Source organism: Pseudonaja textilis, chromosome 4, assembly GCF_049901715.1.
Source record: "Pseudonaja textilis isolate UNSWEBS1 chromosome 4, rPseTex1.2, whole genome shotgun sequence".
NCBI lineage: Eukaryota > Metazoa > Chordata > Lepidosauria > Squamata > Elapidae > Pseudonaja > Pseudonaja textilis.
In genome coordinates this window covers 50,853,844-50,868,036 of record NC_141993.1, presented here as the reverse complement: position 1 = coordinate 50,868,036, position 14,193 = coordinate 50,853,844, and the positions used below count along the sequence as shown (strand labels likewise).

At 35.0% G+C, this 14,193-nt stretch overlaps 1 protein-coding gene across 11 annotated transcripts in view; it reads left to right on the top strand.

Moving 5' to 3' along the window:
• The window catches only part of ENTPD1 (ectonucleoside triphosphate diphosphohydrolase 1), a 55,823-nt gene that overhangs the window by 3,983 nt on the left and 37,647 nt on the right, over positions 1 to 14,193 (top strand). For 3 of the 11 annotated variants that reach the window (XM_087932963.1, XM_026701255.2, XM_087932966.1), the window contains exon 1: positions 7,294 to 7,570. The exons of 6 other annotated variants lie outside the window; for them this stretch is intronic. In XM_087932963.1, the coding sequence (XP_087789089.1) occupies positions 7,555 to 7,570 (16 nt within the window). In that variant the 5' untranslated portion in view covers positions 7,294 to 7,554. Of the gene's footprint in view, positions 1 to 4,696; positions 4,752 to 7,293; positions 7,571 to 12,985; positions 13,184 to 14,193 lie in introns of those variants that run through there. 2 more of the 11 variants (XM_087932968.1, XM_087932967.1) reach the window with 2 other exon arrangements.

The window sequence follows — 14,193 nt, the reverse complement described above, 5'->3', positions numbered from 1 at the left end:
GTTTACTTCTCCATTTTAAGAGCTCCTGTTGCACATTTAAAAGTAGTGCTACAAGAAACAAGAATCGGGCTATCTTGGGGAAGAGTACAATAAATGTCATATTCAGAACAGCTATGTTTTCTCAGGAATATGCAGCAATAAAAATTGATCATAAAAATTCAAATCTTCAACATATTAGTTCGTCTGGTTGAAAAAAATCATACCACTCCTTGACTGAAGCAAAGTTATTTTTCTGCTATACTAGTCATGTTTAATCAAACAGAAATTATCCTCTTTGAATTCAATAGGCTCATACCAAGAAAAGAGCACACATAAGCTTTGAACCTAAACTTGTTATGTATAGGAAGTTCTTTCTTCTCTGATTCTTGTTTATTATTATCTATTCTCTGTTTTATAGAACTAAATCGTTCTGTACATATTTAGCAACGTTAACCCAAATTCTTGTATTGTGGCTCATCCACATAGTTCTATCAATATATATTGCCCCCAACCTCGAGAGAAATAAAATATGGTACTAGAAAACTAATGAAACGGTATGCCTGGGTACTTATTTATTTAAAAAAAAAAACAGTAACTGCTCAGCAGAAAAGAAAGGAGGCAAATAGTAACTAGAAATGGCCAAACTAACAAATCTTAACAAGCATTATTCCTGAGATTCAAATCAAGGATGCTCTGTGGTAAGGGAAGTATTAGATCTTTTACACTAATAAGGAAGAGCTGCCATAATAGAATATGTAGCATGCATTTTTCAGAAAAAAAGTAGAGAAAATATGGTGATACAGCAGATAGCCTGTTGGATGGCAGGGGCTCACCTAGAAGAAAGAAAAATAAAGCAGGCAAACCAGAACGCAGAACTTGAGTCAACAAATACTTGAAAGCAGAGTAGGAAAATGCACCATGAGGGCCCATGTAAGGGGGTAGGGGTGACCACAAGGTGATATCTTCTATTGTTTAAGGTATGCGCATATCTATTTATATACATACATATATATCAAACAACAAAATGTTTCCCTAAGCAAATGCAAAATAATGAGGCATGGACATTTTATTTCCTCTGTAATTCTGAACATAGGAATTAGTATCACAAGGAAGATAGTTGAGGTATTTGCTATCCTCTGACTGCAAGGAGATGATATAAATGATTGGAAAGGGATTTCTTAAAATTTATTTTACTACAGATTTAAAGAATACATACAAAGTTTTAAAAATCCAAATGACACATTTTTTGTGACAGAAATAGCAAATTTGTGGGGAATGTTCCTATTAATTACAATTATTTTTATATAATATTAATTCAATGCGAATGAAATTAAAGCCCTGGAATTTAGTACTGGTCTCAGTTCCACTTCTTTGTCATGGCCCCACATACATTTTAGAATGTAGCCTTAGCATACTATTGTACTTAAAAGAGAAAGTATGGCCTTTGTGCCGCCCCACCCCCATTTTACCCAAATTACATACATCCTACTGAAGATGCCGAGGCAGCAGTTGTTATGTGATGCCAACTTTGGTTATGGAATTTTGTCATGGTCAGCCTTTTGTGCTCTAGCTGGAACAGGAAACAATGCTACTTCAGAGAAAAAAACCCAAAGAACAATTTATTAAGTTTTTTTTCCTGTTTCTGAGTTTCATTCTTTATCCAGACGTAAATTATATCGTGAGCTTATTACAATTCTCTTTTATATTTATATTTTAATATATCTTTTATAAATTGTATATAAAGTTTGATAGTTCCATTTTGGACTGGAATACAATTTAAAAAATGGATCATGATCAGATTTTTTCAAATTTTGAAGAGAACATTTCAAATTTTGGTTTCAATAGAAAGTGAATATATTTTGCACAAAGTCAGTTGTGGTAGTATGTCCCAAGTAAGGCAGTTTCTGCCTTGACAGTTAATTGTTGTCCTAACTATGCAACAAATCATTCATTTTATGAAAGAATTTTGTGGAGGAAGGAGCCTCACTAAATGCTGAAATTCTTTTAACTCTCTTAGGTTAGAAACGGCTAGTATTTTCATCTATTTAGATTGCAGCAATTTTTAGATAATTTTGAGATTTAATAATACATGTTTTAATTGCAATGAAGCTTGCATTACTGTAAAATGCTTCATGGGCTTGCACTTGAAAGTGGTATAGAAACTGCATTTTATGCACAATGCAACAGCTGGAATATTCACTGGGTTCTTAGTATACAGATTAGATTATGTAACACCATGAGATTATTAGCTATGTAATTATCTATTTCTGGAGCAATTTTAGGAGTTGTTCATGTCCTTTAAAATCTATTATAGTTTGAGTATGAAATTTTTAAAGCCTGTACTATATGAATTATTTAAAAGATTCATTTTTCATTTTCAAATTTTAGACCATTAAGAAATTAATAGTCCTAAACTTTTGGCCCTTTCTTCCTGGAGAGGAACCAGTATTTTATAAAATAATATGTAAAGTTTTATTACAATCATTTTTTTTTAATTTGTTGGAAAATGCTATCTACATTAGACTTTTAATTATAAAGACTATTTATATATTTTAGCCTGGTCCCTGGATAATTAATTTGCAATGCTGGGAGATTTTAATTATGATCTGATGTTGAAACAACATTTAACAATATTGTCTCCTAAAGTTTTATGGATTTTTCCCTCATAAGTCCACCAAACTGTATTCTAAACAAGACCAGAAATGTGCTTGATTAATAAATTATTCATATCAATTGGGGAGAACTGTTCAGGGTCTCATTGTGGATTTCATGAATTTAAAAGTTTAGATTCAAATTTGAATCATATAGATACCATTGATACATCTGAGATATATTTTACATTAGTTCAATATATAAAACTCTTTTATGCTCTGAAACATAAACACATAAAAACTGTGGGCATTTCCATGTTCAGCATTTTCTCTGGATCAGTTTCCTTTGAAATAATATCACTGGATTTCTCATAATTTGTCTTCATATGCAGTGAGAGAAAGAGGGAGAAAAAGAGAGAGTAAGAAGATAGCAGAAGCCATGCCTATAAATAAACGTTCTGATAGAAGTTTTATGGATTTCCAAGGAGTACAAATTACATTGCAAAGATGCTTCCTCATCTTAAGCTACCTTTATATGTTTCTCCCATATGGCTATTTTCTCAAATGTACGAAGTTTTACTTAAATAAATAAATAACCAAGCTTTATGGTATTCCAGGAGACCATCCTGTTCTATCCCAGTCCTATAATCAGTATCTTGAAATGCTATTTAGAGTAAAATATATAAGAAAACAGTGACATTCTTGTGATCTGCTCTATGGATGCAAGATATGTTCTGTATTTTTATTTAAAGTATACTCTTTTTCTTTAAGTTTGGCAACTTCCCCAAAGCTTTGCTTCAAGGAAGAACATATGGTGACTTCCTCTGTAAATTGAAACCACTCTAATGTAGCTACTGTTTATAGAAAGAGATAGCACTACAGAGCCAAACAGAAACAAAAAAGAACTAAAAACTACACATTCATGAGCTAGAAAATTATTGTTCCCTCTCTCTGCATATTTGAAGAGAAAAACACATATTTATTCAGGATTCAGTGGATTTCTGTCTTAAATCATGAATTAAATCATATTGCTTTTCTTGATAAAGATGCTCTCAAGAATTACAGGATAGGATTCATTTGTTTTGATTCTACCTGTAGTTGGCAGAAAATGCTAAAATGTGTCTAAAAAGAAAAACTTGCGTTATCCTGTAAACAGAGAGTGTTATCTAAGAAAGTTAACAGAATAATGATTGGGCTAAGTTCCTTGAATCCTGTGGTAAAGAGCTGAGATTCAACACAGGACCGTAATCATTTCAGTTTGAATCTAATCTATGATTGCATTTTGTGGAAAATTAATTCTGATTGTCAGAGATAAAATCAGAATAACTGTAATTGAGTATTCTTGTACTGTGTGTGTTTTTCTTTAACTGAAAAACTGAGTTTGCATTTGTTTCGTAGCACCAAGTCCTCATTCCAGATCCTCGTTTTTCAAATTTCAGTATTTTTTTTTCTGAATATCAAGGGGAGAGCTATATAGTAAGCAAAGTTAGAAAGAATCTGGTAGCACATTTTGAAATTATTAATTTTATTTAAGACATAAGCGTTTCAACCTATGAAAGCTTATTCCTTAAATAGAATTGCTAGTCTCAAAATGTGCTTTTGTTATACTTCTACATTTTTGTTTCCTGACAGACAGCTCTTTTAAGGAACTGCAAAATAGAGTTTTCTCATATTCCTCACCACTGAAAACGTTTTAATTCACAACAGTAGTATGCTAGGCTAACATCTCACTCTGTTGCACAACAGTATTCATAATGGAAAACAAAGTCTAGGAAGTTTAAAAATATAAAAGGAGAACAAATAGCACATTGTCATAAATGAGAACAGACTGACATAAAAGGAAACACTCAAATATTACCATATTAACAGGAACAAATTTATCATCTCCATCAGGGTCACCACTATCACTCAATAATTATAGTAAATGTGCTGCATATTCAGGAATGCTTCTGTTGAGATCTGCTCTCAGATAAGTGAAGTGTCTCAAGTGGACTCAGAGGTGACATATTTAGTAATCCAAACATAGTTGGTTTTTCAATTACCTCAATATAACTCAATAAAAGTTTTGCAATTCAATAGCAACATCTAATTTTTAGAACAGTAACTGGGAATTTGTAATATTACAGATCTTGCTGTACTACAAGTACCTCTTACCGTGCTGGCTGGAATTCCTGGAAATTTGTAAGTTCAACTTTGAGCTAAGAAAGTAATATATACATCAGTATCAGTGGAAGGGATGTATCCAGAATACAGATGATGATGATCTTTCAAGCGGGGTAAAATGTCAGCCATGCTTTCCTATGGTGTAATATTCTTGCCAAGTGTCATTTCAACAAATACTGTACATTTTTAAAAGCACATGTGATTTTTGTGCTGATGGGTAGAAGGTAATTATAGTAGTCTTTTCTGTTTGGAGATAAAAATCATGCTAGATGGGACATCCCACTTACAAGCTATGTTTTGCTTATTTTACAGTGTTTATAACCCACCCCAATCCTAACAAAAGCTGGGGTGGTACAATAAGGTCAAGTGCATGAAAAGTCTGAACACAACAATTATAATGGGTAACACACACACTTCTATAAAATAGCATGAAATAAATGAGCAGCCTGTGTAATTAATCTTAGGTAGAAAATGGACAGAATGTCCCCACCATTTATAGCCTGACAACTATAAATACTTCATAGTTTTATGTTATTCATAAAATATCCTTTAATATGATACTGATATATTAAAGTATGAGATGAAAATATTGAAAACATAATTGTTTGTAAACTGTGTTCCCCAGTTGGTAGTAAATGTATGATTAGGAAAAAATAGTAGTTTTCTGACTGGAAAGTATCTTTATGTGAGGGCTGAAGTGGGTAAGGCAGGAAGCAAAAAGCCTTGAAGTGGTCAAGATCATTAAGTAAATAGGGTGCTTGTGCCCTCCCAATTCCAATTTGGGGAAAAAAGCAAAAGTCCATTGCAACAAAAAGTTAACCATCCTAGGATTTGAACCCTGGGAATTGACATAGAGATAACATAGTTGAATTCCTGAATTTGTAGTTAATATTCTGTGTTGATATGACATGTTCTAATTTGCAGTAAAGGCTGTGTTTAGTTATACTGAGTCCTTGAAGATTCTGCTGTTAGCTGCTTACTGAGCGCATATCCATGTAAACTGTTTATTTTGGTTTGAGTATGTCCCAGTAGGTCTTCCCTGAGCACATGTCCATATGTCCCTGCTTATATCTCAAGATTCATTAAAGGCGAAGCAATCCAAAGACAGACTTAAGTGGTCCCCTATTTAAGTGATGTTTTTAATCTTCTTGCAACTTAAATCATTCTGTGATGTCAAAGTGGAGCTTGTTGATATATGTAGACAATCAGTGATATCTTCAATTACCTTTGCTACTGTGATCCTAGAAGCCCTCTTTTTTCCAGTTCCTTAACACTCTGCCCACAATCACTGTTGATGTTGCTTAGTTTGGGTAATGAAACACCTGCAAGAAAGCAGCCAATCTCAGAGAGCACCAAGGAACCCTCATTTCAACCTTGAGCTACAAATATTCTCCTTTATTGGTACTGTATCCAGGGTTGATTCCGACTGTAATATCATTTTCCATTCGACAACATAAAAATGTATATAAGTGGTTGGTTGGTTGACCGCTGGCTCTTCATTACCAAGAAGCAATGAGATGCTTACTATCCATTATGATTCTGTTCACCCAGGATCCATAGATCCATGTTTAAATTCTCCTGTTATTGCATAGCTCCAGATATGGAGTTCTAGATTCAACCAATATTTCCCTAAGCTATATCAGCTATTGTACCATTTGTGTTAAAGTTTGCATGGATGTCTGCAACTACTTGAGTTTGGTGTGTCAACCAATTGGCCAGTTGACAACTTAGGGGAAAAAGCAAACAAAGCTTATTCAACATATGTCCACCCTATCCTACCCGCATTTATTTGGAAGAAGAGGTTGTTTCTGTGCATATGGTTCACATAATGCTCTTTTCAGGAGGAATCCCTGGCTTATTGGTGCTGTGTATCTTTCTAAAATAGCTTTGTTAAGAAATAATTTTAAAAGATAAACAGAATGTACACTAAAGATGAGGATATTGAGCCATTCAGAACTCTGAATAAATTATGCTACTTATAAAGATAAAATCAAGATAGAAAATAAGAAATTTAATGTCAAATTTCAAAGTATGTATATCAGAGATTTGCACTATGATGACCAAGGAGATCAGTTTGTTTGCAGATATCATATTTGATGCCTGCCAAAATCTCTGTCCAAATAATTATACTGTTATTTTAAAAAATAGAAAGTTGATTATGCAAAGCTAATTTCATAAACTCATAAACTCACAGATTCTATAGCCCTGTATTGTTATTCTACTAAGCTCCTCATACAGAGGAAAGAGAATATATTTCTTGAAATAAAACGTACATTGTGTATATAAAATAAATGTGCTAAGGAGGTAGTTCTGGTCAGCTTTTTAGGAAGAAGCCACCTCTGGAAGGGAAGTAATAATTTCTCCTCAGCCAAAGATGGGATTCTCTGATTTATTTTTAATCAAGGGTGTATGCAAGCTATAGTAATTTAATAAAATAGAAACAAAATCACATGTCTATGGAGGGAAAGTCTAATCCCAAAACTATGGGGCAGCAGGAAAGGATAGACCATACAATAAGATATACACACCTAACTTCAGTTTACAACTCTGAAAGTTGGAAGGATAAGAGAGCAATGCAACTTTGATAAAGGGTGATCAAATACCCAAGATGAAACTTGTAAGAATTGTCCTGCAAGAGATAAAGAGATGTGGAGCTTCTGGTGGTGCAGACAATCTGACCTGTTCTCCTTCTGAGTCATCAAATAACCCCTCCCACGGCCTTGGACTGTTAAATAATCCTGCTGCATGTGCCCCTCTCAGAGACAGCAGAAGCTGGTCAAAGAAGCGGGAGAAGGAAGAATAGCAGTTGCGAGCAAAGGGGATGGAAGAGCCAAGGGGTAAGAGAAAAAAGAGAGATTGTTCTGAATAAGCAGCAAAAGCAGACTCCCCCTCCTGCTTTCTTTCAACCCAGAGGAAGAACTGGGGAGGGGAGGGAGCGAGAAACTCTTGGAGGAATTTGTGGCCGCTGAAAACAGCTGTAATGTCAGCCTTGATACAGACAAAAGTTGAAGAACTCATGAATATTCATGTGAAATGTGTATAGTCCTTCAGTTTTGCCATTCAAGAGGGAACTGAATTCATTCTCCTGGCTTCCGACTGTATTTCCAGCTCACTAACTAGAACGAAAGTCCTTGTTTAATGAGGACTTTTGTGTGGGTTGATTCTGAGATGATGGATTTGCTGATAAGGAGACTTATTATAGCCAGTGGAACAAGCATGGATACCTGGTTTAAGTTTGGATCACATGTAAAGGGTATAGTGAAAGTATATGTATGTGTTTGAGAGTGTACGTGTGACATCTATCGAAATTGGGAGAACTATTCTGCTTAAAAATCCTTGTTAATTATCTTTGGAGCATGTAAGATGACTGCAAAGAACTGTTTGTCATGCCATCTTGTTATCTTGGATTGAACATGTTGTAATGGACATATATATGAACATGGGCTGATAAGAGAAGGGGGGCCAGTATGGTTCTATTTGGGATCTGTTTCTTTCAAGTTTAATCCTGTGATTTTCTGTATATTGGTTACCTTTGATTTTTGTATTATGTTTTGCTTTTAATAATGGTACATGAAAGAAATTGTGCCTAAGAATATGCTTTTATATATTTAGTGTGAATGTTTCCTTGTAGCTCTCCGCTCTGCGTCACTGTACCCAAAAGCAAACCATTGTATTGTGACCAAGCATAAATTGGTGTTGGAGCACATGCTTGTATGCTGAGGTCTCAGGTGTAGCCTTAGTCCCTTGAGAAGATCAAGACAACTTCTGCCTGATATCCTAGACCTAGACTGCTGCTATTATTCTGCATAAATAAGAAAACTTCATCATGATATGATATAAAAGTACCATGTGTAATATAAATAAAAGAGCGGTATAAGAAAGATATTAAAAAGTGCCAAGGTATTTTTATCCAAAGTTCTGGTTGGGAAAAGTAATATTCCTTGCAGAAAATGAGATGCTGGTATAAAACATTGCCACTGTTAAAACATGAATTAAGTTGTTGGGCATATATGAAAAGCAGGAATTTGTCCCAGGCAACAAATTGTATTCTGCTTTGATAGGCATAGGGGAGTTTCAATAGAGACCTTAAATGGCTGGGATGCAAAAATTCTCCACAACTTGCATGGTTGTTTACAGCATTATTCATTAAGTCATGATTGGATCAAGATTATCTAGACATATCAGTGGCGGGAAAAGGTATGTTAATAGCATCAAAAGGGCAGGGATGATTGACATGATAGAAGCCTTTATAAGCATACAATTATGGAGTGCACATTTTAAAAAAGCAGGACTTCAAATGCCTAGTCATGCCCCATCATTTTGATGCTGTTGCATCAAATGTTAATGGGGTGACATATCTCAGATATGTTACTAGATTGTCTGTAGTTGCAAGTACATCTATTTCTTGCAAAAAAAAGCTGCTTTTTGTGGTATCCCAGTTGATAGACTTCTAGTTCCCCTTTAGGTAGGAAATGCAAAAAAAGAAGAGAGAAACCTCAAGGTTTTCTGTAGGCAAATAGTTGCCTGTGAAACATATTGCCACATTACTCCTACCTTTAAAAGCATATACTCTGGTCTTTAAGATGTATGGACTTAAACTCCCAAAATTCTAAGAGTTGAGGTCTATATATCTCAAATTTACAAAGGTTGAGAAACATTGCTCAGCATGACTACCTCAGTGGAAAATATAAATTCAAAGGGGAAGAATGTTAATATATTTAAGATGTCAATATATCATCAATTAAATCAACTATTTCTTTAAATCAGCTGTCCACAAACTGATACCCTCTCAGAGGTGTCAAACTGGCGGCCCATGGGCCAGATGCATCACATGCAAGCCATGCTCAACCCAGCTCCACATAGGGAAAAAATGTTGCAATATCTCATGTGATGACAATGTGATATGGCGAGTGACATCCGTGCTAGGTGTATTGGGTTCATTTCTAGCCTGTCAATGGCTATATCTCTGGGATTCTGAGCTGAAATCTCAACAGGTCTGAAAGATAACACGCTAATGAAGGCTACTCTGTAGTTGGAGAAAATTCAGAAATTATGTGAAATCACCTTTATAGATTAACCCAGGACAGTGTTGCTCAAATGTAAGATAAGAACAGAGTAGCATCCTCTCACGTGTGCTCTTCAGCACTGATATTTGAATACATTATTATGAGGTTAATATTATATAATGTAGTAAGACCTAGCCAACTTTGACTGATTCCAATATGCCAAACAGAAATAGTACTTGGAAGGGAAATCATTAGGAAATACCAGGGTTGTAGACTACAATGGAAAGTTGAAAAAATATCCTGGAAAAAGGCAGAATCAAACACATTGTACCAAGTTGGTCTCAAAGGAGAGTTTACTTGTTTATATATGCTTGTGACTAATACAGATTTAAATTGTAGCCTCTGTCCCTGGATTTGTCTTTTTCCTTTTAAAGCTCTTTGAATTAATGGCGATCACTCTCATGTTAGATTATTTTAGAGGTCACATGATTCTGTTTTGGATTAAAATAACCTTTCTCCTTTCTTTTTCTTTTTCCTTTTTCTTTCTTTCTTTCCAACATGAGCTACTAATGTTCAAACACATTTCATCCATCTGTCTGTCTATCTAGCTAATCTAATTTTTACACTGTCCACCTCACCCAAGTGATTCTGGATGATGGCTATTTACAAATAAATATAAACCATATATGCCAGATGGAAGGCTTTTCGATAACAATTCATTTCACTGCACCTTTAACATTTAGTAAGCCATCTTTGCTGCATTTGTGGTTCCCCTGTTTATTCTACTGAGTACAATCCTCCCAGAGTTATTTTAAGAATTGTTTCTCTAGGGTTGCTATATATTATCTCCAAAAGTTATTATATGGATGATGAAATAATGTAAAATGAGTTTGAAAAGCCAGTGAAAGCTTGGTAGATGATATAAATTAGTTGCTCTGCTTGTTTTTGCTTCAGCTGGATTGGAAACCTTACTTATCATAATTGTCCATACAATACCAAGTAACAGTCTGTAACAGTAATGGACTGGCATCCTGACAGGTCAATAGTAGTTATACCTTAAGAACAAAACAGGACAAGTCAATGGATACAAGTTGTGAAATTGAAAAAAGGAATGGCTTTGTTCCTTGGTTGTTTAGTTTAAATAACAAGCATGCTATTACATTATTATACAGTAGAAAGGGAATGTGACAATATATTCATTATAAGGCTGCTATCTGCTTATTGTCATGTAGTACATCTGTTGCCCAGTTTATGTATTAAACTACTAGGAAGAGGAGGGTTATTGTCTTCCTGGCCAGTGTTTGAAATTGAAAGACCAGTTTTTAAAACCCTATATTCAGACTTGAATCCTGACAGATGGCCTGGAAAACATACCAATGTGATATCTACAGTTTATCTAGAATTGGATTCTTTTTGTATATAATGTACCATACACATGGTAATTTATGAATAAACATAAAAGCTGAATAACTGGTTTGATTTATCAGTCTTCTATTACTTTTTGTTAGATACTGAGATATGAACAGCCAAAGAACGGAGTGAGAACAGACTATGAACTGCCAGGAGCAAAGCAAGAGGACAAAGGATAGACACAATTTGCTTCAAGTGGCATGGCCATGTTATGTCTATGAAAGGCCCTGTAATGTCATGAATCCATCACCCTTATATGTTATCTGACCATAATTCATACAGCTCTACTATACAATATATACTACTGTTTATCCCAGACTCGTGAAGAATTACAGAGTTTAATTTTTATGTGAAATAAAATTATGGGGAACATTGCAGTTCTGTGCAATAATACTTCAGGAAGCTTGGCTTTGTTTTTTGTTTTTGTTTGGCCATTCTTAAAATCCCCTTGGCTTGGAGTTAGCCAAGGTGGCTATTTGATTTCCTAGCTTGGCTAGTTGTATCTCTGCTAGTTTTCTTTGTAAATGTACCAGGCTATTGGCAGGAACTGTTCTATCTATGCTCGTTTACTGAAAGTATATGCTGATATATTCCGTGCCTGCTATAATCTTATTCATTAGTCAGAGAAAAGATATTCATTCAGCTGAACAATATGTAACCTGGCAAAATACCTTTATCTTGTTTCTCACTGTTCTTGGGCAGTTCCTGACTGACTCATTGACCCAGCTGTTATTCAATCAGCCCTACTTATCTCAGCACTAAGTACTAGCTAGACCAATGTTTTGGGATTTTATTTACTAGTCAAATTGCATGCTTCACTATTTCCTTAATTATCCTACACTATTTTTAATTACCTTTGTGGAAGGAAGTTAACTTGGATTTCTTTGCAGATTTCTTTTAAGGGTTGTGTGGGTAACTACACTGATTGTAGTTACCCAGGTAGATCTGAGATGAGTGGGAGCAAGCTAAATGGCCCTCCTCCCTGGCAGCCAAGTACTTCTTAGTCTGGATTTCTTCCTCTACATGAAAGGGAATTGGTAGCAGACTATGTATTGTTTTAAGTCTGCCCTTCTGACCTATCTTGCAAGGATGTTGGATAGCAAACAAAGAGGTACTGCATCTTTAGTTACATGAACAGTCTCTTGTATTGCCATTACAGATATCCAATAATAAATAATATGCCATGTGACATTTTTCCTGGGATTTTTTCAAGCTGGTTTTTACCAGAATATTTGGGAGATAGCATTTATTTCAGGTATTAATTAAAAGTGTTGTATTTCTGGTTGGTTTTCTTTTATAAATTTTATGCTTCATTGCATGTATGTGGCTGATGTATTTCTAGAGAGCATAAAACTTTCTCATGGAGAAAAGACAACTGAATTCCAAATGCTAAATGCTTGGCAAAGTATTTCCTTAATTATTTTTATCTGACTACAAATATATTATACAGTAACACATAGAGTATTTTTATAGAATAATATGCTAGCCAAGTCAAACAACAGTCAGATTATCTACATCAGATCCTTAAAAATAACTGGGACTGATTGGAACCTGGAACATGCTGAAAATGTATTGATGCTTACCACATCTATTATATGAGGAAGGTACATTATTGATAATGTTCGTAGTCCTGCTAGTGGACAGAAGGGACTCAGAGTACTCCTACTTTGGTCACTTTCTAGTTGGACTATTGCAGTGTATTCTGCATGGGGTTGCCTTTGAAGAGAATTCTAGAAACTTTCGCTGGTACAAAATGCAACAGTGTGAGCATTTATGTGTGCTTTGGTGAACACACATTATATCTCTGCTTCAGGAGCTGTACTGGTTTTTTTCCAGGTCCAATTCACCTTTAAAGCCCTTCATAGCATATGACTGAATTATTTGAGGGACTGCCTCTCTCTGATTTCATCTGCCCATTTCACAAATCTAGCAAAGATGGCATGTTCTGAATGCCAGGGAGCTACATTTGGTGGGTCCTAAGCAGCAGACCTTTTCTGCTGTTGACGCCTATGCTGTGGAATCTTCTCGCCCAAGGTAAGGCCAGCCTCGTCTCTTTTGAGTTTCTGAAGGTGCCTTAAGACCTGATTATGCCAGTAGGCCTATATCCAGAGGGAAAGTGAACTAGTGAGATAGCTCCATTATTATTAACATCCTCTCGCCTGTTATTTGTTGTTCTGCTTTTCAAGTCTTTTTTATGGTTTTAATAATTTTCATGATTGGTTTTAGGTATTTTGGGACTGTTTAGCTTTGCTATATGCTGTCCACAGTAACTTTGGTGAGATGGGGGAGTATATAAATTGAATAAATAAACACATAAGCTTCCTTATCTTGTAAACTTCAACATAAAGGGACATGCAGTGAAGAAATATATCACAGATTACCACTTAGTAGAAATGGCTCTGAAAGTCTTGAAAAAGAAACTCGGATGTTTTGAGGTTTCTATAACTACAAACATCAGCAATGGTATTCTTATGACATTATAGAAATGGAAGTTGGACTTTTAAAAAGCAGAATAGAAAGAGTATGCTGCTTTTGAAATTTTGTGTTAGAGAAACTTCCTGAGAATATCATAGACAGCCAACAAATGGATCAACAAACAAATCAAGTCAGAATTCACACTAGAGACACAAATAACCTGGTTCAAATTATTCCTTTTTGGACAAATGATTTAAAGATTTGTCTATGTGCTTGTAAGAGCCAACACTGATTTCATGGCAAATAATCAGTCAATAATCAATCCTGTGAACATCATATACGTGAATAGGTCAGTACTTTGTGACCATTGTAGAGGAGCATGGAGATAATCCTAAATATATTCTGTAACAGCCATAGTTGAAAACATCAGCTCAGCTCAGAAAGATAGAGATGACAAGGAAGAAACTCAAGCTTACCCTGCCTTGTTTGTATAAGAGGAAAGGAGAAAGAATCCTGACAGGCTTTGAAGATTCCATTATTTCACCTTAAAACAATAAAGTAGAATTCCAGTAGTTTTTGTTTTGTCTGTTCCCAGACTTGGTTTACCTCAAAGGGCTGACACAATCTCC